Source organism: Pipistrellus hanaki (genome assembly GCF_964339955.1).
Source record: "Pipistrellus hanaki genome assembly, chromosome: 7".
NCBI classification, from domain to species: Eukaryota; Metazoa; Chordata; class Mammalia; order Chiroptera; family Vespertilionidae; genus Pipistrellus; species Pipistrellus hanaki.
In genome coordinates this window covers 56,262,271-56,288,342 of record NC_140509.1, presented here as the reverse complement: position 1 = coordinate 56,288,342, position 26,072 = coordinate 56,262,271, and the positions used below count along the sequence as shown (strand labels likewise).

At 40.9% G+C, this 26,072-nt stretch overlaps 1 protein-coding gene across 2 annotated transcripts in view; it reads left to right on the top strand.

Annotated features, from left to right (window-relative positions):
• The first annotated feature begins 20,773 nt into the window (after positions 1-20,773).
• The window catches only part of REV3L (REV3 like, DNA directed polymerase zeta catalytic subunit), a 135,497-nt gene continuing 130,198 nt past the window's right edge, over positions 20,774-26,072 (top strand). Inside the window, exon 1 of one of the 2 annotated variants that reach the window (XM_084889867.1) lies at positions 20,774-21,276. In XM_084889867.1, coding sequence (XP_084745993.1) covers positions 21,138-21,276 — 139 coding nt within the window. In that variant the 5' untranslated portion in view covers positions 20,774-21,137. The remainder of the gene's footprint in view (positions 21,277-26,072) is intronic. The other variant, XM_084889868.1, reaches the window with a different exon arrangement.

Genomic DNA, 26,072 nt, shown 5'->3' with positions numbered 1-26,072 from the left:
TCGATTCCTGGTCAAGGGGAGGTACCTGGGTTTCAAGTTTGCTCCTCGCTGAGTTGAGGCCTGTCCAGGAGATAACCAGTTGATATCTCTCTTGAATTGATGTTTCTTGATGTTGCGCGCTCTCTCTCTTTCTCTCTCTCTCTCTCTCTCTCCCTCCCTCTTTCCTTCTCTCCCTCCCACCTCCCTTGCCTCCTTCCCTTCCACTCTTTCTGGAAAGCAATAGGGGGGAAAATCATCAGGAGAGGATTAATAACAACAACAAAAATAAGTAAAAACTTGCATTTTGAATTGCATGTATAATAAAGACAGCAAACCAGCTATCAAAATGTTTAAAACTTTTGAAATAAGGAACCTATTTAAAAATCTATGAAGTCTCACATCACTGTTCTATTGTTCATAATTAAGAATGTTTTTCAAATGTCAGTAATGCTTTTTAAAAAATCCATTGTAATTAATATTAAGAGGAAAATTAAATTCTTCTTTTAAAGTTTCTTTTTATATATTTTCCTCATCAAGATGTAGCTTAATAGGTCTATTAGAATTCCTAAGATAAAATTTTATTAAATTCAGAGTTAAAACATTCACTCTTTAGATATCTACAGTCAACTAATAAATTTTCTACAATATCTCTTTGTATCTTTTATAAACAAAATATTTTCAGAACCTACAATGGCATGATATGAGAGTAATAATTATCGCAGACAAAAATAATCAATGAAATATGATATGCCCTCTGCCATGTACCTATGAGTTTTACAGAACAATCGTTACAACAGATGTCCTTAGAGAACCAAGGAGAATGAGAAAGTGTAACGGTGGAGGAAGTCGTGGAAGATATTTTCTGTTGTCTTCCACTTTGTGGTCTTTTACGGCACTGTTCTTTAAACAAAAAAGGTCTCCGCAAGGGCAAATCCTGCTTCAAATGTCCCCTTGCCCTCCTGACTAGAGAATAATGTGTTTGTGTAGTATATGATTACACCAGACAAGACTATGAACACATGTGATTTACTCAATGATCCTATTCTGCTTCCTTTTAAAGATAAAGAATGCATTTAAGTTGATTGTGCCTGAGACTGTAATAATTCCTTAGAAGGCTCCATTCAAACAGACAACATTAACTTATTTTAAAACACTCAGCGCATAGCCATTTCCTTGGTATTCATTTTCTTTCCAGACAGTATCAATTAATACTTTCATTTATTTCGAAAGAAGAAACTATGACACAAGTAATTACTTTAAAATCCTTTTAATTTTTTTTTTTTTTGGTATAACCAAAACATCCCCATAAAATGTTCACTTTTCAAAAATCTTCCATCTGTGTAAGATGGAAGGAACAAAAGGAACAACTGAAAACAATACAATCACCAATGCAACAGCTCCTAACAGGAGGCCAGGCCAGGGTGCAGATCTCATGAAAACAAGCCTCTCGCATTCCCAGAACCTTATCCCCCACGAGGAATCTTGGCCTCTTTAGCTTGCTGGGTGGCAGAGCCCAGAGGAATTACTCAAACTATGAAAATCCCCAAGCATGGTTACCTAGGGGGAAAGGAGGAGACACATATGACTTGAGAATGATAATTATGTTCTTATAATAACTGTAAAGAAAACAATCTTAAATGGTAAAGGTTGCATTAGCTCCAATTTCTTAACTGTGTATGTATTTACCAAACATAGCAATTGTTAGCTAAGGTGAAAAACACAATGTACACTTGCCATTATACTTGCCATTTGTCTTTAAAATAATATTCTCAAAAGCTCGCACACGTATTAATTATGGATACATGTAAATGGTATTTAAATTAATAAAACAAACATTTGAGAGCTTACTGTGTACCAGATGTACTGTTCTAGGCACTTCGTATGGTTTATTCCACTTAAAACCTTGTCTCCAGAGCTCTTGCTTTTAATTTAGCTCCAGTTGTGTAATGGAAAATTGGATTTTTAATCCCATAATCACACTGAACTGTTCTTCCCATATTGTAAATTCTATTTCTTCTCTGTGAACTTTCACCTCTTTAATTCATTGTTCATCTTCTACCTCCCACTTACATTCTGGTTTTACCTGCTTCCCGGTACAAACTGGACCCCTAGCCATTTCTATTATGCCCAAACGCCTGCCCAGGCCTCTCCTGCCCAAGTCAAATCAATGTGGTCACCTGTATCAGCAATTTCTGTTACTCTACCGCTTCCAACAGTGAAATATTACTGCTCATCTAATACAAAAAAATTCATACTGCCTGTTGTGAAGTGGTCCTCCATTTCTGCTCAGCAATCCTTTCACTGACATGGAGCAGCATCCTTAGCAGCTGTTCCAAACTTCTAGAATTAAGTCCCCAAAAGCACCCATCTATCCCTTTGTTAATTATTTTACTAAAATGGATTTATCTAAAAGTCACCTAAAGGAGGGTTGCCAGATAAAATACAGGATGCCCAATTAAATTTGAATTTCAAATAAACAGAAATCGTATTTTAGCATAAGTATGTCCCAAATATTGCATTATAGAAATACTCAAATGCATTTAAAATAATTTAAAAATAGCAAACTATGAACCGAGAGCCTACCAACTATTGTATAAAGCATACTTAATATTAAAAACTTATTCATTGTTTACACGAAATTCAAATTTTACTGAGCATCTTGTATTTTAACCTGCTAAATCTAATTTATTCAAATCCCCTTCTCTCCATTCCCAGAAGTGCCCTTCCTTTTTTCAAAGGTTAATTCTCTGACCAATGGCATTGATATTTCTCTTCATTACATTTTCTTCTCCATTCTACACACCCCTTCCCTTTTACTTTTAAACATGCTCAGATCACCCCCACTATGCTATTAATGGTCCCAATTCTTCATCCCTCCATGAACCTCCATGCTTTTTGCCATGTCACTCTGAAATTTCATGAAGGAGGTGAATTCTATTTCCCTACCCCTTGCAACTGGGCCTGGCCATAAGACCTGCTCTGGCCAGTAGAATAAGTGCAGAAGTGCCTGTGTGCCAATTTGCAGTTTAGTTTCTGTTTGTCCCCTTAAAACTGTTCTCCTATCTCCATGAGAAATGTATGTCCACACAAGCCAGACAGACCAAGGAGGAGGATGACAGGTAAATAAAACAGAGTCCAGCCTAGAAGGCTTGCAGATGCAGAAGAAAGCCAGCTGAGATTAGTCAACTCTTAAACATGTGAATGATAATAACTTTTTAAGCTACTGTATTTGAGAGTGTTTGCTATACAATAAAAACTAAATGAAATATCTATCCTGAAAAACCTCTTCTTGGTCTTACTATACCAAATTTCTTTCTTGCATTTCCAAACTGCTGCAAGTTTCCCTTGTATTTTTTTGGTCTCTACTCTCCATCACCTATTCTTGTTACCTGAGCCATTCTCTTAAATGACACCAAAAACCTCCTACTGGTCAGTCCCATGGCTTCAGCTTTGTCCTCATCTACTGTGGCCTCTGTACAGTACTTGAAACTAGATCACCTGACACCTCAGTCAAATTTTCCCCTTCTCGATTGAACTGCACTCATCTCAATTTCTTTGTTTCATCTACTTCGGGGGTTCACCTTCTCTCTTTCACTCTTCTGGAATTTTATCGATTCTCCCAACGGCAGCTATCATATATTTGACTCACACGTATTTATCTCCACCCCAATTGCCCTTCTAAGCTCTAATTTAATTGGTTCTCAAAGTAGATAGCGTGCATTAGAGCCACCGGAAGGCTAATATTCAGATTGCTAGGGCCTCACTTTCATATTCAGTAAATCTGGGGCGAGGCCTGACATTTTACATTTCTATTGAGTTCTCAGGTGATGCTGATGCACCACTTTGAGAATCACTATCCTAGTTTCATATTTCCAACTGCCAGTTTACACCTGGCTATCCACAGGTGTCTCAAACATCACATACAGGGTCAAATAGGTGTGTTTTTTAAGTCTTTGTTGAAAATATTACATTTGTCTCCCTTTCCCCCCCCATTGACCTCTTATAGCCCGCCTCCAACTACCCCTAGACCTCCACCACCCTACCGTCTGTGTCCATGGGGTATGCACATATGCATACAACTTCTTTGGTTTATCTCTAAAGTTTTTATTTGTAAGCCCTAGGAACCAATTTGGGCTAACTAAAGCAAAAGCAAGAATTTATGAGGGAGCTCACAGAATCGATGGGAAGGCTGGTAAACTGGGCTCCAAATAAGAAAGGAACCAGAAAAGAGAGGACTTGACAGTAGGAGCATTACCTCAAAGTCTGAAGAAGTAAACAGTGTTTTGTGTTGTTGATTCTCTCTGTTCAAGATTCAATTTTAAATGAGAGTTCCCTACCCATCCCTCAGTTGTGCCAGATAAAAGCGATAGAAAGGATTATGATGAAAGTAGCCACCAAAGACCCCTCTTCTCTCATGCTCTCCTCCTTCAGGCTCTCATAATCAAGTGGGTGGATTATTACAATAACCTCTTAACTGGTTCTAGCCCCTAATCTAATCTCCAAGTCATTTTCCACATCATCTTTAGCTATCTCTTTAAAACACATGTCATTTTCTTCTATGCCTTGTCTGGTGTAATGTTCATGTCTTATCTTGTTTTAAGTAAAAAATAAATAAATGCTTTTCTTTATGTACAAGTGGCTGGCATACTTTTGCCTTAGCAGATTCATAAAATGAAAAGTAGTTTTAGAGTGCAGGGAATACTTAATCTCATGATTAAATGAGCACATTAGTAATCAAGGCAAGGGTCAGAGTAGTCCCAAAACTTTGTATAGGACCTCTCTAAGAGCCTTTCAGAGATCAGTCTCATCAGACTAAAAATTACCTCATGGCTCGGCCAGAGTAGCTCAGTGGTTGAGGGTCAATCCAGGAACCAGCAGGACATGGTTCAATTCCCAGTCAAGATACATGCCTGGGTTTCAGGCTTGATTCCCAGTAGGGGGCATGCAGGAGGCAGCCACTCAATGATTTTCTCTCATCATTGATGTTTCTACCACTCTCCCTCTCCCTTCCTCTCTCTGAAATCCAAAACATATTTAAAATTTTAAAAAATAAAAATTCCCTCGTAACAATAAAATGAGCTGTCCTCATTTTATCACCAGCATCTAGCTCAAAGTTGGCACTTAATGAAATGAATAAAGTCTTCATCTCCAGGCCTTCCCTACTTTATATTACAGGCATATCTCAGAGATATTTCCAGTTCATATCCAGACCACCACAATAAAGTGAGTATCACAATAAAGCAAGTATTAATCTTTTTGCTGGTAGAGGGTCCTGCCTTCAATTCGGAAAAAAAAAAAAAAAAAAAATCATCTAGAAGCACAATGCAGTGAAATGCAATAAAACGAGATATACTAGGTGTACTGGTTAATAATTCGGATTTTTTTCAATAGATAGAGTTACACATATGTTTATATATGTGATTTGATATGTATGCTATTTTGTTGTATTGACAGCAAGCTTCAAAACTTCATATGTCAAATTTGCTGAAGGTGTTTAACATCTTAGATATTTTTATGCTTAAAAATGTCGAATTTCGTGCCCAAATAGAGTGTTTGTGGGACGTTTTAATTCATTATTTTGAAAAAGTGCTGCTGAATACTTTGGGAAGCTTATGGTGAACATGCTCCATCTCAAGATACTTGTGAACGCTGGTTTAAAGGTGATGATTTCAATGTGAAAGACAAAGAAGTCAGGTCAACTGAAAAAGTTTGAAGACCAACAATTACAAGCATTATTGGATGAAGATGCGTGTCTAACTCAAAAACAACTTGCAAAAAGATTAAACGTTGCTCAACAATTTCCGATCATTTACAAGCAATGGGAAAGATGTTAAAGGAAGGAAAATGTGTGCCACATCAACTGAACGAAAGACAAATGGAAAACCAAAAAGTCATCAGTAAAATGTTGCTTCAACGGCACGAAAGTCTGTTTTGCATCGAATTGTGACTGGCGATGAAAAGCAAATTTATTTTGAGAATCCCAAATGCACAAAATCATGAGCTGATCCAGGTCAACCATCAACATCGACTGCAAGGCCAAACTAATTCAGAAAAAAGACAATGCTCTGTGTTTGATAGGATCAGCAAGGTGTGGTGTATTATGAGTTTCTAAAACCAGGTGAATCCATTAATACTGATCTCTACCGACAATAAATAATCAATTTGAACCATTCTTTGATCGTGAAACAACCAGAATGGGATAGAAGACAAGGGGAAGTAATTTTGCTTCGTGATGATGCACTTAAAAACCAGTTAAAGACATGTTAAAAGTTCTTGCCTGGGAAGTATTAACTTATCCGCTGTATTCAGATCTTGCTCCTTCAGATTACCACTTGTTCCAATGATGGCACACGCACTTTCTGAGCAGCACTTCAAAACATACAAATAAGTGGAAAATAGGGTCTCTAAACGGTTTGCCTCAAAGCAAAAACAAAAAAGTTCTATTGAGATGGTATCCACAAATTACCTGAAAAACGGGGAAATGTGTAGCTAGCAATGGGCATTACTTTGAATAAAGCACTTTCGATGTTTCTCTTGAAATTATAGTGTTTTCTTTGATTACAAAATCTGCTAATATTAACCAATACACCTAGTACATGTACTGTACTATCTCTTAACTGATTTCCTGGTCTTCAATCTGTCTCCCTATCTTCTCACTACCAAATCCTTCCTGTATACCATAGCTAAATCAAGCCAATTATTTGCTCAAAACCTTCCGACTTCCCAATACATGCTTGCCAACTCTAAACTCCTCAGTATTCAAAGCCTTCCATAACCTGGTTCCAACCAATTTTCTTAGGCTCTCTTCTACTCCTTATATTGTCAACCAATCTAGATGAATAAGCTTTCTTTAACATAACTTACTTTTCCTGCTTTTGTTATTTTAGTTCCAGTTTTTGGAATGTCTTTCTTCCATGGAGTCTATCCTATCCTACATTCAAAGTCTAGTTATACCTGTAAATGCTCTCAATCTTTCTTAACCCATGACCCACCATCCCAGGCTCTTATTGGTCATTTTCCCTTGTACCCCATATATTTTAATCCCCTGGTTAAATATCTATTTGAAGCTTTTGTTAATGTCTTGTTTATATACATATGTCATAAGAATTAAATACATACCTCTTAAATTATCATTGTACAGTTGTATTATTTGTCCTACCAGATTTTAAGAGCCACAAGTTTAGTGATTTACACATAGTAGTGATGAGTAAAGTCTGTTGAACAGATGACTAAATGGATGTCTATAATGTGGGGCTAGTGTTTCAAACTGGTTCCCTTGAGGTAGCAGCCAGTGGCTATGCCAGGAACTCCTGAAATGCTGAAATCAAGGGGTATCAAACTTGGCAGCTTGGATCTGGAAGGTGAGTCTAAACCAAAGATGATCAGGTTAAACAGAAAATAAAATGCTATGAAATAAAAATTAAGCATCAAATAAAAAGATCCAAAGATGAAATATAGAGCAAAGGGTATGGTGGAATTAGGCAAAGACACAGTAGAAGCAACAGTAGTTTAATAATAAGTTAATGGGGATCTGGGATGGTGGACTCCTTTAGGGGCTTGTACATAGCATTTACCAAGTCCAAATAAGTGGTTTGCTAGTAAAATGGAGTTGCCTAAGAATCAGAAGTTGGGTTGGCAGCCATTTATCATTTCTAGCAAAGAAACATACTGTAACAGCAAATACAGTGAGATATAAATAGACCTACTTTGAGAGGTAGATTTAATCTGAGCTCTATTTTCTTGCTTCTGCCCTGTGACTTTAATCCAATTCACAAATTTGCCCAACTTCACATTTAAGTTCCAATACATTTTTTATTTCTCTAGATTATGAATAAAGAGAAAATATTTAAGAGATATAATATCATAGTACCCAATATGAAAACAAAAACTCAAGAATTTTTGTGACATTTTTTAGACATTTAATATGCCAATCAGTAAAACTATAATAAGAACACTATACCTCATAACCACTGACTTTTCTGCATTAATTGTTCTGTTCACAGACTGCAAAAATCTCAAGAATATTTTACACAGGTTTCTAAAATAAAAACCTCAAAACTTAAAAATGTAAAACAAAAAATCCTAAATAGAAGAAATGCATATTTTATTGTTGAGAGCTCTAAAGGGTTTAATTCCTACAGCTACATTGGCCTAAACAGAATCTGTTTGCCTGCCAGTGTGTGAGGTTGGGTTGAGCAGCTGTCTGCCACACATAGCATTTCCTTGTACTAATTAGCAAGCATTGTGGCAAAGACTAATGTCCACATGAAAAGCACAGCAAAATTCACTTTAAATCCTATTGTAAATGTGCAATAGTCCTCTGCATGGATTGTAAAATAAATTTTGTTATTTGGAAATTAAATTAAATGCCGAATTATGTACTCTTTTAAAGTCAGTATTATTCTTCCTGATATCACTGAGAGAGGATAAACTATCATTAATATATTTGGAAAGAGATATAGAAAAATAAAAAGAATACTTAGCAAGGAGCTAGGTAGCCAGTAACTCACTGACTCTGTGTGGTCTTAGGTAAGTCATTTATTCTAATTCTCAATTTCCTCATCATAAAAGCTAAAATTTCAGTGATTCTTGTGGGAAAGACTGCCTGTGGATATTATGAGTTGGTAGATGTGAGAAAGGGAGGGCCTGGATAACAATAGCTACACAACATTTCATAAGGGATTCTGCCAATGGTCTAAATAATTTCCCGGGTCTTTTGCAATTCTAAAAGTCTGCTTTTTACATACAATCAATGGAATTTTAATAGCTCCTTGCTTTCATCATTATACTCTTCTTGTTAATGAATAAATGTATTTTAAGAAATAGAGAAGCTGCCTCTAAATGAAAATAACTTACAGTTACTGAATGCTTATCAATTCTAAGGTATTAACTCATTTAATATATGTAGTTCAACCCTCACAACAACATTGTGAGGTAGGTAATAATATTATCATCTGTATATTACAGATGGGAAAACCGAGGCTCAGATAGTAATTTGCCCAAAGTCACAGAGCATGTAAGTTGGGAAACTCATGACAGTACCCATCATTGTTCCCATCCAAACAAGAGGGAAAGGGTATTTTTATAAAATCTGTGTGGTCAGAAATGAGGGAAGGCAGAAACTAGGAAAGACAAGAATGAAAGGGAGCCAAGCCTAAGGCTCTTGGGCCTGAGTTACAACAACTAAAGTCTACTTGGATTCACAAAAGCTTCTCTGAAAAGGGTGAATATCCCTAGGAATGATTTTCCTTTAATTATCATTTCATTCCATTATGTTTGAGACATGTTCTTTTTGACTGATCAAATATTAATTTGTGTTGGCATATCAAATGTGAGGTTCAGATGGTAGAGACTAATACACTATAAGGATAACCTTCCCTTCCCAACAGTATGAAGAGTGATCTAATTCAGTGTTTCCCAAACTTCTCTCATGATGAGAATCACCTGTGGTGTTGTTAAAATACAGATTCCTGAATCCCAACTCAGAAGTGCTAAACTAGAATTTTTGGGAACATATAGGTAAAATTGTATACTTAACTAGTGCTCTGTCTTAGATTCTAGTTTAGCACTTCTTAGTTGGGATTCAGGAATCTGTAGTTTAACAACTCCACCAGGTGATTCTCATCATGAGAGAAGTTTGTGGTCCTGACTGTGCAATATTAAATGCCAATCCGCACAGCAATTCTACTTTTTCTGTCTGGATGCACATAGAGCTGGTGTCTTGCCAGATTAGTGATAGGAAATCAACAAGGCAAAGATGTGGTTCCTGGCAAGAAAGTGGTAAAGTAACTTTAAAATAGAATGCAGCTGGAGATCAAAGAAAGTGAAGGCAGGAGAAGACTGATAGGGATAAGAAAGAAAACTGTGGACTGGAGGTTCCAAGCCAGAGAAATCTGAGAAGGGTGAAGAAGAGTGGGGAAGAGCACTGGAAATGGGATTCAGGAAACGGAGGACGGTAGTACTGGAAGTAACTGAGTGAGAAAGCTAGGATGGAAGTTCTGGACAGAGAATATGAAAGCTGCATTTACAAGGTTATAGATGAAACAGATTGGATGTATGACAAGTTCCATGGTGAGAGAACATAAGCAAGTGGCTGAAGATCACTGGAGACAGCATATCAAGGAAATCTGAGGCTGATGCTTGGAGGGCTGTCTACTTGATGAATTCATTCAGTATGAGGGCAGGAGTTAAGGTAAAAAGGAGACTGTAAGTCATGTGTCAGTCGTTAATAAATTTAGTCTTGAAAGGCTAGGTATGGCTTAGTAAAGGCAACTGTGTATTCCAAAAAGGGAATGCTTCTGCCTTACCTTCGAGCTTTTAGTCTAAAAACAATTCATACAGATGCAGAAATAAGTAGCAGCTTTAAGAAAAATGAGTTGCCTTTAATTCTTAAGACTAATCTTTGCTCCACTTTTCAGACTTGGTAAGAATATCTGCTTCACATTTTCATTCTAAGGCTAGGTTTTCTCTGCTAAAATATCATGGAGAGTGAAATCAACAGGCAAGAAAAATCTCAGTTCCCTGCTCTCATAGATTTTTGGAATAAATGTGTTTAAAGTAAATTATACCTTATCACCTGAGATCTGACTTAAATACATCAGATGAGACAAGTTCCCCAATACTCACATAATATATATATGAGTATTGGGGAACTTTTTTTTAAGTATATAAAAAAAAAAAAACAAGAAGTTTCTTATAATCTTGATAGTACAGGATGGCATGCTATTTACTGACAGGCTGACCTTTACAAAAACTTCCACCTTCAACAAGTTGAAATTATTGTTACTAATACCTTCAGAATGTCATTGTCTGCCTCAGAAAGCAGCATGTTTTGTCCAAGTCATACAGAAGTGGCTAGTCATACAGAGGGCAGGGAAAAACTATTTCTGCAGTGTGTGTTACTGTGCAAGGAAAAAAAGGAAATGTCAAATATGATTCCTAATGTCAAGAAGCTTATAACTTATTGGTCAGTTAAATAATGCTTGAGGCCAGAGCCATACCTTACATTTTTAAAATCACCCACGGTATCCAATGTAAGCGTTTATAGATATCAACAAGAAGTTAATATAAAGTGGAATCAACAGTACAACAAGTTTAGAATTAAGTAATAGAATACACATTTAATATAGGTGAGAGAAAAGAAATAACAGTTGAGCTAGTATCACTGTAATCTATGAAAAATCTTGCTCCTATTCTAATTTTACATTTTTATTTTGGGAATGTAGTGACATGTAGTAGGAATTCCCTATTCCTATCATTGAAATATTTAGGGAAGAAAAGAACCAGGTCAGCTTTTCCTAGAGGCAGGAATTAGAGGTCAGGCTTATTTTGTGTTAGGACATCTAGAGTGGCTTAACTGCCGAAACTGGTTTGGCTCAGTGGATAGAGCATTGATCTGCGGACTGAAAGGTCCCAGGTTCTATTCCGGTCAAGGGCATGTACCTTGGTTGCGGGCACATCCCCAGTAGGGGTTGTGCAGGAGGCAGCTGGTGGCTGTTTGTCTCATCACTGATGATTCTAGCTCTCTATCCCTCTCCCTTCCTCTCTGTAAAAAATCAATAAAATATATTAGAGAGAGAGAGAAAAAAAAGAGTGGCTTAACCCTGCATTCTGTCCCAGATAGCCAAGGAAACAACCTTTAAGCAACAGCCTTTTTAAGCATGCTAAACTATTAACCAACTTGTTATTGAAACCCTTTTCCTCTTGGATTATTATATTGTTACTAGAGGCCTGGTGCACGAAATTCATGCACAGGTGTGTGTGTGTGTGTGGGGGGGGGGGGGGGGGGTCAGCCCAGCCTGCACCCTCTCCAATCCGGGACCCCTTGGGGAATGTCCAACTCCCGGTTTAGGCCGGATCTCCAAGTATATAAAAATGGGATTCAGGAAACGGAGGATGGTTGTACTGGAAGTAACTGAATGAGAAAGCTAGGATGGAAGTTCTGGACAGAGACTTCTCACAATCCTGGACTGCTGGCTCCTAATTGCTCACCTGCCTGGTCGCCCCAAACTGCCCCGCCTCCCGACCTGACTGCCCCTCACTGCCTCTGCATGCTGGCCTGATCTCCCCTAACTGCCCGCCCTACTGGCCTAGTCATCCCTAACTGCCCCCCACTGCTGGCCTGGTCACTTGTATATTCCTAACACCTAGCTTAATGCCTGCCACATATGTATTTTTGGACTAATTGTATTTTAATCTCAAGCTTTAATCCATCTACTCAGTGATATGAATGAGATCACATTAATAGGCCTTATAAACAACCTTAAAATCACTGCTTATACAGATTATTGTCCAAAGGGAGGAAGAGAAACTAATCAAATAATACACAACTGGATTACTAAAATCAGAGGTAAGTGCTATAGAAAAAAGGAACACAGTTACAATCAAATATAGAGTTTAGAAAGGCTTTCCTGAAGAAGTGACCTTTGACCTAAAATCCAAAGCATAAACTAAGAAAAATGAGGTGAAGAGAGGAAGAGCAAACTGGGCAGAAAGATTATCACATACAATTCTTTTCTGGAGAGGAGAAACATGGCATGGACCAGGAACTGATGTTGTCAAATAATGAAACATAAAAGTTCCTTGAAAAGGTAAAGGTAGCTCCTGGACGGATGGCTCAATTGGTTGGAGCATCAAGGGTTCAATTCCTGGTTGGGGCATGTGTAGAAGACAACCAATTGATATATCTTTCTCACATCAATATTTTTCTCTCTCCCTTCTTCTCTCTCTATAATCAATAAACATGTTTTTTAAATGTTTTTTAAAAAAGGACCCAAAATGGAGCAAATGCTGGGATATTTATAACATGTAAAACATTCTGTTGTTGGCCAACAGGGGAAAAACGGTAAATGAGCTTATGTCCACAGCACAGTATAGTCTGCATTGATTAAAAAATGTATATGAAGAATTTTAATTTTCATGGAAAAACTTCTGCTGTAAAGTAAAACAACAAAAGGACATTATTTTCACTATGCAATATATTTCTAGAATTTTTTTTTTTTTTTTTTTTTTTTTTTTTTAGAAAAACATGGACTAACATGGACTAAAATGTTAATAATGGCTACCTCTGGATGGAATTGCATGTCATTTATATACTAGAGGCCCAGTGCATGAAATTTGTGCATGGGGGGGGGGGAGGGGCGGATCCTTCAGCCCAGCCTGTGTCCTCTCACAATCGAGGACCCCTTGGGGGATGTTGGGACTAAGTGGGCAGTCAGACATCCCTCTTACAATCCAGGACGTTGCATGTATCAGTGACCATACTTTTCATACAGGTAAAAGGCATCTTGCTGTTGTATGGGCAGCTACATTTTTTTTGCTCTGATTATAAAAAGTAGTACATAACATGATTCTTCTGAGGCAGTAGTACCATTTTTCCCATCTATGGGTGGAAAAACTGAAGCAGAGAGAAGTAAATGGTTTTGTCACACAGTTACAAGTGTCAGAATCAGGGCTGACCACAAAATGTGCAAGCCAGAGTCCATGCATGTCATTGCTGCATCATCCTGTTTTTCCAGCGTTAGAGTAGCCTGGCCAGGTTTTAATTTTTAAATCTAAGAGACAGTTCCCAATATATAGGGTAGGGTCAGTCCTTACACCTGGCTGGTGATCAGGGCCATTTGTGGGGAGACCGGCAGGCAGGAATTGGGGCACCTGCCTTAACTGGCAGCCTGGTGCTGCCCACTGGCCAGCCCCGAAGCCCCTTCCACCCCCCCATAGCGACTGTTTGTTCTGTTTGTCGATTTACATATTTCTTTTTAAAAATATTTTTCTTGTCCTCCCCCCCCTTTTTTTTTTAAAGAGAGGGAGAGGGATAGATAGCAACATCGATGAGAAAGAGAGAGGAACATCATCGATCAGCTGCCTTCTGCATGCCCCACACTGGAGATCGAGCCTGCAACCCAGGCATGTGCCCTGACCAGAAATTGAACCAACAACCTTTTGGTTCCTGGGCAGATACTCAACTGTTGGGCGAATAAAATATATATATTTTAATGGTTTTCTATTTAAAACCTTTTATTATTGAAAAACATACATTTTATTGAGAAGGTAAAGTGTTGATCTGTATCTACACATCTGAGACTAGTCTTTCCTGGCCCATGGAATGTGTATGTAAAATGAGGATCAAAGCCCAGAAGAGTTCACTGTCAATAACAAATGGCTGGTGTGGGCTGTTGGTTGAGCATCACCATCCAGTGCACAGAAAGGTCTCCGGTTCAATTCCAGGTTAGGACCGGTCCCCCAACAGGGTGAGTATGGGAGGCAATCGATCTATTGATGCTTCTCGCTTTCTCCCTTCCCCTCTAAAACCAGTAACAACATAATTTTTAAAAATAACAAAGATTATTTGTGAAGTCTTCTAGAATGTGACAACTTTTAAAAGTGCAGTGGGCCTTTGGAGCCAGGGAAAACTACTCTTAAGATTTGCTGCTCTATATAGACACCTTGTTTCTGAGATTTGGGATTTTAATTGGACATCACCCTGTCTGTTTGGTCTCTTCCTTCCTCGCCATGATCTACTGGAAATGTTCCAATATAAATTCTAAATAGGATATTTAAATGAGGGTCCTGGAGAGCTTCAGCATCAGATCTAATATTGCTCTATTCTGAAAGCTTCTTTCATTTTTTGTTCCTCAAACATCATCTTTAATTTATAGGCTCATTGGTCTCTCCCTTAAAACTATTACTGATAATTTATGGAAGTAGGGGAGCTGAGAGTTGTTTTTAATACGTTTTGCTTCTCTTTGTAACTGAGAAGATTAATTGGTTAAAAAGATGAGAACAGAGAGATATTCAGCTCACACCACAATGATTAATTTGACTTCCCTTTAGTTTAAAAAAGAGAGAAAAAAAACCCTTTTAGCCAAAAAAAAAAAACAAAAAAAACAAAAAACTTTATTTACCATTCAGGCAATACATATTTATGTGGCTACCTTATACCCATGCAGGTATTTGAATACATTGCATAAAGTTTTATGAGAGTGGTTATAGAGTTGATAGCAATTGCCTCCAGGGTTTGCCCTACTTACTTAAGCCTTCCAATCCCTTCAGCTAATTGATAAGGAAAGAAAGATGGTTCCCACTGCTTTTCTGTGGTTCTGTTCTTTTTCTTAACTGCCAGAAATTGCCATCTATCTCGAATCAATTACCACTTATATGTATGTGACACATAAAACCCACAGATCACCTTTTTTTTAATTTTATATATTTTTAATTTCAGAGGGGAAGAGAGAGGGAGATAGAAACATCAATGATGAGAGAAAATCATTGAGTGGCTGCCTCCTGCAAGCCCCCTACCGGGGATTACCTGCAACCTGGGCATGTGCCCTGTCCAGGAATTAAACCATGACGCCCTGGTTCATAGGTTGCTGCTACTCAACCACTGAACAACACCAGCCAGGCTCCACGGATCACCTTTAAACTTTCATCCCAAATATTTGTTTCTCACCAATGTAGGTAGTATCATTTTTCTGACAATGGGGGAAAATCACTATAATTCTGCTATCCCGGATATGCAAATTTTTACTTTTTTTTTTTTTTTTTTTTTAACTTGACTATATATTTTGCTCTACTTGAGAATCACTATCAAAAACTGTACAAGACCTTCCCTGGATCTGTAAGATTATGGTTCCTGGCTGTAAACCGTGGAGTCCACTCTCGTTCAGTGGCAAGCAGTCATTCCTCTGTGGGGGCACTTCTGTCACAGTGGCATACACTCCCAGGGACCAGGGACGTTAAATATCCTGCACAATGAACCGTTTCATTCAAAATGCCAAGGAAAGCCCCTGGAGAAACACGGACCTCAGAATCAAGTTCACGGGTATGCCAACTGTGCAGTCAGACTGGGCCCAGTGCTTGATTTAATGCTCTGCAGTCACCATTTTGAAAATCTTGATACCTTTATGTTTGAACGTCTATTTTACAAATGAAGTCCAGTGGTACAATGCATCATCTACACAAGCAGAGGAGGCGATGGATGTGTTCTTTCTTCCTTGCCACCCTGTTTGGATACAGTCTTCATGATCCCGCATAAGCACAGGATTCTGGTGGACCTATGACATATAAGAACTCTGAAGTCACAGAGTGAGTACAAGGTAAGCATATTACACCTATGACTGATTTAACAGAGGTGCTGACAGCTGACAGAGAAAATCATTGAGTGGCTGCCTCCTGCAAGGCTATGATTTCCAGTGGAACTAGACCATGCTTCAGGTGTAGAAAGAAGGCAAGGCATCCTAACAAAGTGAGCAAAAAACCCCTGTCATACCCTTTCTTATTTGGACATTACCTTTTACACCGAAAACGGTGCCATAGAAGGAAGGTGTCAGGTAGGGCAGTCCATAGTTGCTTTTCCTTTTAGGCCTTCCTTACTCAGGTTAGTAGATGTGTGCCAATCAAGAAGGAAAATAAAAACAGCCGTGTTGGTTTTGTGCAGCATTTACACTGTTTTGATAAGCACGAAATACATATATGCATGCACAAGCTATGAAATATGAATTGTGTAATTTTGGTGCTCCCATGTATGAGTTAAATGCCCTTATATTTGCATTTATAAATGGCGTTGCACAATATGAAAATGAATGGTAAAATTTATCCTAATAATTTAAAACTCAAATTTTTCTTTACTTAGAATGGCATTAAAAACCAAATAGAAAAATCATGACAAGTTAAAGGAGAGATGACAAGACAAAAAAAAAAAAACAACAAACTTTATATTTTAGGATATATGGCACTTTTTCCCTGCCTTTTGAACAAAGGACCCACATTTTTCATTTTGCTCTGAACCTCACAAATTATATAGCTTGCCATGACTGAACTAGTTTAAACAGAAATGACTTAAAGGATAGTATTTAGCTCACAGATCTCTGAGCGCTAAATACATAGCTAGAAACAACATTCAGGAAGAAACAAACTAGGAAGGACACTCATCTCACATCACAGAAACCCATCCCAGCACCACCTGCCAGTCAGCACCTATAACTCTAAAAATGGATGTCAGAACTCCCCCCAGCTACTCAGAAGAACCAGACACCTTTGCCATGGTGTTTGCCAGAAAATCCCATCTCCCTGAGTGAAGTTGAGGCATCATTTTGCTCACTTTCACAACCAGGTTTTGAATGGGTGCATCTGATTGCTGGAAATTAGGTCATATGTAGTGAGACTGCTGAAGCTATGTCATTATCATTAGCATCTTCTTTAATTAACTCCACATACAGTGAAGTGACTTCAGTAGCTTAGGGGTGTTCACACCATGAAAAGTGGCCAGTGCTACAAATCAGGGTCTTTCCACTCCCCCAGCTATTGTTGAAGATTCACTAGCACTTCATTCATCTCAGGCCAGCATTCTTGCTGCAATTGAGTCTGGAACCTGTAGTTTTTATTTTCTAAGCTTCTAAAGTACAAGAAAGCGAGCTTACAGGGTTGGATGGGTAGTAAGTCATCTTACAGTATCTGCCAAAAAATTATGGTGGCCATTGCTTTCTGTGCTAGGGTATAAATCGCTAACAGAAGCTAACAGGCATTGAGTAGAATTGGTGCAGAAAGCTGGGAAGGCTTTCACTACAGGCATGCATGGCAATGTGAGCATAGGTCACATGACGAAAATACATTTCTAAGGTCCTAGACTATAATCTCTATAATGACAGGGACCATGTGTGTTCTGCTTCTTACTATATCTCAAATCACCTGGCAAATAGAAGCCACTCAACAATAACAACTAAAAAGGAGGTACTCTAAGGATATAAAGTGTAGAGTTCAATTTTGGCATTTCTCATATTGCATTAAATAAGACAATTTCAAATGATTTTACTGTTTTTAGGTGAGTTAAACTTCTGAAAGTCAACAGTTTATTATACTTTCACATACATTCTCATTTGAACCTTAAAACATTTCTGAGAAGTTAAAACAGGAATTACTATCCATTTCATAGATGAGGAAACAAGCTCCAAAAAAATAGTGATCTGATCAAACTCGTTTTTCATTCTGATTCAAAATTCCAGAGTTCTTTCATACTTCAAGAGAATATATTTATTTAACACATTTTATAGTGATTAATTAGGGGAGTATTACCAGGTTTTCAGTTGAACATCCACTTAAACTCAATACAGGCAATGAACACACTATCCTAGTTTCGTGCTGCAAATGTTTTTCAAGAGTGACTATTCTTCCCTTGGAGTTCTAGGATTGGAACTGTGGTTGCCTTTTCTTAAAGTAACTGATTTTGATTCAAGGAGGAGGAGGAAAGAAACACTTTTCTAGAAATAGCTAATCTGTGAAGTGGCTGCTTTTACCTTTTTCTAGTTAGGAATAAATATTATGGATCTATTTTATTATAATACTAGAGGCCCGGTGTACAAAATTCGCACACTGTTGAGGGGGGTACCTCAGCCCAGATTGTGAGAGGGCGCAGGCCAGGCCAAAGGACCCACTGGTGCACGATCAGGACTGTGGAGAGATGCGGGAGGTTGGCCAGCTGGGAAGGGACCAAAGGAGGATTCCAGGGCGTGTCAGGCCTAACTCAGTCCCGATGGGCCAGACCCCAGCAGCAAGCTAACCTACTGGTCGGGGTGCCTACCTCCTGGTGGTCAGTGCACATCATAGCCAATGGTTGAGCAGCCTTAGCATATCATTAGCATATTACGCTTTGATTGGTTGAATGGACGACCAGACACTTAGCATATTAGGCTTTTATTATATAGGACAGTACAGAGATTCTCAATCATACATTACTTGAGAATTGTAAATGTGGTGTGTGCAGTTACCAACAATACATATTCCTAGGGGCCCGTCCCAAAAAATGTGATTTTGTAAGGGCCAAATATTCAACTTTAAAGAACACTCCAATGCCAGAGAATGCTATGAGAACCGCTGGTATTGTACATCTGACATTCTGCTTGTCCAAAATACTTATTTGGGCAGAAAATGCATTTTAACATGGGTAGTCTTATTTTTAAATCACTTCCATAGCCTTCTAAAACTTAAATTTAAGAGGTTATGCATCTTAAAAATATTAGGCCATTTCCTACATATTAGAATTCTTGCCACCTATATTTATAATCATGCTCGGAGGTTGAAAACTGCAGGCTAATTTACTGTGGTAATCAGTCTCAAATCCCGTGAAGCATATATTCATATTAGCATTTTGTTACGGAATTCACAGGCAGCTTCTTACCAGCAATCTGATTTTGAGCCTTTCGATTTTCCTATGTGAAGAACCACAATGGTTTCCAATGAGTGCCTCTCACACCACTTCAGATGGGAACCTACTAACCGTTAAGAGACACCGGTAGTGTGGAAGAATGAGCTCTGATTTGGGAAGATTGAAAATGACGGTCAAAAATCCTAATTCGGTGGTGGCACAGCTCATATTGGAATCCATGGTTTCTGCCTCCTATCGCTTTCATCTTCTTGTTGGGAAGAAACCCTTACGGATTTTTTTATTATGTGAAATTGTTTCAGTCTAGGAAACGGAGGCCCTAGGGCAGCAAATTTTTTGTTCAAGGTCACGCCCAATATGAGTAACCAAGTCAGACAAAAAAAAAAAAAAGAAAAAAAAAAATCTTATCGGTTCCAATGTCATGGACTAACCAGCAGCATGGTATTACCCCTTTTCTTCTTCCGGATTTCAAACTGCATTCCCTACTCCGCCCCCCCGCCCCCGCCCCTTTGACTAAAGTTGTTTGGTCCAATGGCCCTTCCCCGCCGCGTTTGGCTTTCCGCCTCCGGATAGGAGAGCCTGGCACCTGTTAATGAATAACAACACCGCGAGGGAGTCGTCCGCATCCGACACGATGACTTTCATGGGCAGAATATTTCTCGGAAAGGCGGCAAACCCTACATTCCTCTGGGGGCGGGAGAGGAGGGAAGGAACCCGCGGCTGACATGTCCCGACTTGTTCACGCGCACACCCGGGGCCAAGTGCCCTGACCCGAGGTGCACATCACGGGAGGATCTACCCGGGCGGAGGGAGAGGGAGGGGCGGGAGGAAAACACGGGGGAGGGCATTCCGGCGCAGGTGCTCTGCCAGTTCCAGGCGGAGCTGAGCGGAGCGGAGCGGAGCCGGACGGGCATTAACCGCCCTGGGAGGCCGGGCCGGACGCTGCGCAGCGGGAAGCTAAGCGGCGCAGCGCGCGCCGCGCGTCCCGGCCGCGGCGCCCGGGCGGCCCCTTTTATAGGCCGCAGCCCGCGCTCTCGCGCGCCCCCGCCCCTCCCGCGAGGCCGCGGCGGCACGAGATCTGCGCCTCCGCTCGCTCGCTCCCTCCCCCGCGGGCGGGCAGGCGGGCGGGTTTCCTTACCTTGTAAAGCGCCGTCTCCGCGCCTCCCCCCCACGCCTTCTCTGCGGGGCGCGAAATGGCGGCCGGCGAGGCGAGCGCGAGCGCCGCAGCCCCGGGAAATCCCGCCCAGCCGCCCCAACGGCCCTGAACACGGGCGCCCCCCGGCACCCCCCTCCCGCAAGCACCTCCGAGCCCATCCATGACATCGGCGCTCCACCGCCCCCTCCCTCCGCTGCCCCTCACCCAGGTGGCCGTGCGCACCGGCCGAGTCATCGATCCCCCGCCTCGGGCACGGGCCCCCGGCTCTCCGCCGGCCTCCTCCCTCGCTGCGTGCCCGCGGGCGGGGGAGAAAACACCTTTCCCCGCCGGGGTGTCCCGCTCGGGCGCCCTCCCGCCCGCCCGCTCCTTCCCTTTCCCGCCGCGTCCCCTCCCCCAACTACTCGCGGCGCTCCCTCCCTCCCTCCCTCCATCACACACACCGCCTCCTCCTCCTCCCCCTCCCCTCCCCCAGTGGTTGCGTCCGTGACATCATCATCATGGCAACAAGAGCTGCAGCCTGGGACCGAGGAGCCCGTGTGATTCCCGGCGGCGGCGGACGCGGCGGCGGCAGCACCAGCACCGACGGAAGCGCGAGGGCTCGTCTTCTCCGCTCGCCCCTCACCGGCTGCTCCTGAGGAGGCGGCGGCAGCAGCGCCGACCCCGCCCGCCCGCCCGCCGCCGCCGCCGCCGCCGCCGCCGCCGCCGCTCCAGGTGTCCGCGCGCCGGGAGGGGGCCGCCGCGGAGGCGCGGGGACGCCGCTGCGGAAGGCACCGCCGCCGCCACCACCACTGCTGCTGCCGCTTCCAGGTCGCCGCCGGCGGGGAGGCGGCGGCGGCGGCGGCGAACATGTTTTCAGTGCGGATAGTGACTGCCGACTACTACATGGCCAGCCCGCTGCGGGGGCTGGACATCTGCCAATCCCCCCTCACGCAGGCCCCTGTCAAGAAGGTGCCGGTGGTGCGAGTCTTCGGAGCGACCCCGGCAGGTAAGCGGGCGCGGGGCGCGGGGGGCGGGCGGGAGCCAGCGGGGCGCCCGGGCTGCCCTCCCCGCCGCGCACACGCGCGCGCTCGCCGCCGCCGCCGCCGGGCCTCTCCGCGGAGCGGTGCCGCGGCTCCCTCCCCTCCGCCCTCGCCTTTCCCTCCGTGCGTGACAAGAGGCACCACAATGTGGATCCGCGGGAGCGCGGCGCCCCCTCTCCCCCAGCCCCCAGGGCAGGCGGCGGGCGCCTGGTGTTTACACTGCGCGTGGCGGCGGAGTGCGGGACCCACGCGCCGGGCGGCGGCGGGGCGAGTCCGCGCCCGCCAACCCCGGAGGCCGGGCCAGGTGGCCAGCCGCGCCACGACCTGCGGGGACGGGTTCCCGGGGCCCCCGCTCCGAGGGCGGTCGCTGGTGGGACCTCGAACTCCCCCAGGGGCCCCCCGAGTGCCCGTCTCCGGAGGCGGCTTTAGGAGGCGCGGGGAAGTGTCAGCTCCGCGCCGCCGCCTCTCCCCGGCGCTCCCCCCGTCCCTCCCTCCCGGAGACGCGGTCGGCTGGAGAGTGGCGCCCGGGGCCAGAGTCTCCGTCTCCTCGCAGGGACTGGCTGTGTGGCTCCGCTGGCCGCGTGTGCAGGTCGTGACTCCGCCGAGTTCGCCGCCTGCAGGGCTGGGGGCGGGGCGGCGCCTTCAGGTGCAGTGCCTTCCGGGGAGCTCGCGTCCGTCCGTGGGCAGTGGGAAATGCGGGTTCGGGGTGCCCTAGGTAAAACCTCTCGCTTCATAGCGTACATTTCTTAGGGACCAACGCTACACCGAGCAGCACAGACATTGCACATGCTCCTACGCCGGGTTGTAGAGCTGCCTTGTGTACATTGCACGTATATTTACAGCAGCAGCAACAACAAAACTATTTTTGAAGAACGAGGTGGGGATGGACAAAGGCTCCTTTCTCAAGCTTTTGGGGGTGTGTGTGTGTGTGAAAAATATCAATAGGATAATGGCCAAATTTACAAGCTGTTGTTGGTGGTTGTGCTTTCCTACATGCTTTCCGAACTGCCTGCATGAAATAACGGAGCTGCCTTGGGAAAGGGAGGATCTTCCAGCTGTGTGTTGTCCTGTGGGGTTTTGGATAGCAATTCCCACTTGATGCTCCTTGCCCTAATCACCCATTCATCTTACCACCGTTTCTGTGGACGGCCACCATCACAGCGCTCCTTTCCCCACACACAAGCACTCCTTCCAAGCAGTTATCTTTTAATGGGAATTCTCTTTGTTAAAAATGTCAAGGTTGTTAGTGTGATTTGGTAATTTCTTTTTAAAATAGTGAAAAAAGATTTTGGTGATTAAGGACCTTGCAAGATGGGGGGAATTTGAGTGCTGTTAACCATTTGTTGAAAATGTAACACTTTAAACTTTGGAGGCTGGAAAATGGAGGCAATGAAAATGTGTTCTGAGGGATAGATTCTCTGCCCTTTTGAATATAGTGGTATGGTATGGTCTTTGTGTCTAATTGAAATTTCAGTGTAAGATACTATTTGTTATTCTGGTGCAGAGAAAGAATAACATAATGACGTTGATACAGCTATGTTCAGCCAGATTTCCAAATTATAAATGGACATGTTCATAGGATATGCTGTGGCATTTCTGTGTATTGCAGTTTGCATAATTGGAATACTTTTCTATAAATGTTTTTTTTACACACCCCCCTACACAAGTCATTAATTATGTATCCCTCAGTGATTTTCAAGCTCTGTTTTATTAAAAAGTTTTGTTTGTGGAAGTAAATAAATTTTACTATGAGCTAGCAATAATTCTATGACGTGAAAAAGCGGTCCTTAAATAAATAAAATAATTTGTACTTTCGTGTTTCTCAGTATTTAAAAAATATACATGTAAACTACTTTATGATAAACATTTATATCTTCTGTACATCTTACAGTAAATTACCCCCCCCACCAAAAAACAAACACCATACTTCATCTTGAAATATATAATATAAATTAATATAAAAGTAAGATTTTTTTGTACATATATTGAGAATATAAAACTTGCTACAGAGAAACCCATACTTCAACTTGTTAAGGATTATCGCATTGAATTTGCTGTAAGTATAGTTAAAAAAATTTTTTCTCAACAGGTGAAAAAATTTGAAGTCACTGGAATACAGTTAGAGTTTACAGCTTTCAGAAATCAAGCCTGCATTTTTAACATGTCCAAAACTCCCAGTGAAGTTAGCATTAATTAATAAACAAAAGCTGAGTAATTATCTGATTCTGAATTCTTTCTCCAAAGAAAACTATTCCAGGCTACCCAATAAAATAAAATTTGAAAATAATTAATAAAAAAGGGAGGTCAGTCTGGCTTAGTAAAAATCTGAATGCTGCATTTTTTAATGAAGACACTGTTTGAAAGTACAAACTATGTTATAGATTTATGAATTAGTAAATTAACAAAAAAAGTGTAATATCTGATAAACTATGCTAATAAAGTACCATACTTAAGTCTCATATGTAGTAATTAATTTTGGAAGTCTTTAATTCTTTATCTTGGTTTGGAGACAAGGTGTTTCAAAACTCAAGTTTGCTTTACAAATGAGATTCTAAAAGCAGCAGCAGGAGAAATTTTCTTCCCCCAAAAGTGGTGATTTCATATTTATATTATAATTTCTGACCTGATTGGTTTATTATATTTTTACTAGTTCAGTTTTCCTGTTATTGCATGAAAAGTATTTTTCTGCTTTAGAAAACAGTCCAGTTGACCTGATTGTCCTGTATTTTTTTGTTGTTTTTAGTGCATATCTTAAATTATTTAAGAAACATATTAAATGTCTTAGTTTTAAAAGCTCCCATATCTTAAGTTTGTGAAATTTGAAAAAGTATTTAAAAGTGGCATATTCAAATTTGAATGATAAATCCATACTGATTTAAACCTTGTTGACTGAAGATGTTGATACCTGAGAGAATCAGTTAAATTTTCTTCATCTGAGTGGAACGGAATTACTATTACTGCTACTATCATTATTACTACTTACAAAAAAAAAAAACCCTCTTCTGCTTTTCTTTTAGTCATTCTTTAAGTGTCTTAAACATTGTTTTGGCATAACAATGTATTGAGCAGTATTACAACATTTTGGTAGCTTGTTTAAGGGGGAAGTAAGGTTATAAATAACTTAAGTACAAGACAGTGTTTTTTCAGGCTTCATTGTGAGGAGCTGACTCAGGTGGACCTGGGAATCTGTCCAGTTTCCACATCCCAACTCTAGCTTAGTTGCTGGATGTATGTTGAGTTTAGATGGCTCTCTCTCAGCACCAAGTTAAACAGAATTACACTTTCAGAAAGCTTTCCTGCTGAGATGCAGAGTAGGAGTAAATAGAAGAGTGTAGGGTGAGTGAGATGTTCACCAAGCAGTTAAAGTAGGCCAAACAGACTGATAGAGGGAGCTGTTTGTCTTTTAAGATTACTGTAAGGAACTCTGCCAGTCCCCTAAGTCTGTCCAGCTAGTGAAAATTCTGGTAGATGTTCTAGATGCTAACTGTAAAACATGAAATCAGATGTTTCAACTTAAGAACTTGGTAATTCTGAAATGCTCTATAATTTATGTTGTTGCTTAATAACCTCAGTTTTTTGGTAAATTTGTGAATTATTAAAGAAGTTTGAGATGATTATAGTTTTTAAAGCTATGGCATTTATCAACTCAAATTATAAATAATTTCTCTAATACAGTCTTGTTTGTTCATAGCCTCTTTTTGCTAACCCATTTAAAAATATTTTAAGGTTATATAACACCTATTTGATAAAATTACTAGAAAGATGAGTACTACTGAGATTTAGTGATTTGCCACAAACAAAATTAGTCACTTTATTTAGTAGGTATTTGAAGTCCTGAGAAGAAAATTTTATTAGCTTTCTGTATTATATTTGATTTAAAGTAACAATCAGTAAATCAAAGGCTTAATCAGGAGCCTCTTAAGTCTGTGGACACAGTAGAATCTGGTAATATGCAATCCCATTCATTCAGTGAACACTTAATGAGAACCTGCTGTGTAATATTGAGCTATTTTTTTTGGTGCAGTTGTTTTGAACAACTTTTACCCTCCAGAAGCTTACAATGTGGTAGAGATGATAGATATGTAGACATAACTCAAACATAGCTTAGAATATAATAGACATGTGTACAAGAGCCAGGCCTCAGAGAAGGACATGATTAGTGACATGTTCTGGTGGCAGAAAGGGAGTCAGGGAAGGCTTCATGAAGGAAGTATGGATTAAGTCATTTTAAAGGAATTTTAAAAGAATTTTAAAATTCTGATAGAGGAACAGATACAAGGTAATTTATAAGTGAAATTAAAATTGCTCTTGGCAGGGCAGCTTGGCAATGCATGTCAGAATCCTTGAAATGCTATTTTTTGACCCAATAATTTCAGTTCTAGGGATTTTAATCTATGAATGTAAATCTTTGGGCAAAGTCTGATTATCTTTTGAATCCATCTACTTTTCATTATTCATTACCAACCTAGCCTAAACTAGCTTTTTGGGGATGCATTTGCAACAATAGCCTCCTAATCTTGGCCTACCCCAGTCTATTTTGTTTCCTTCTAATCTATTTTCTACATTGTAATGAGAGGGATCTTTTCAAAATACAAACCTGATTATATCACCTACCACTTGATAGGCTTCAGAAGCTTTCCATTGCCTTTAGGATAAGGACAAAGCTACCTATCTTGTGTGGTGGCATCTACATGTCTTATAAGGTCTTGCATAATCTGGCCCCTACCTTTCTATTCAGTCATGACTTGAGCCATGTTCCTCT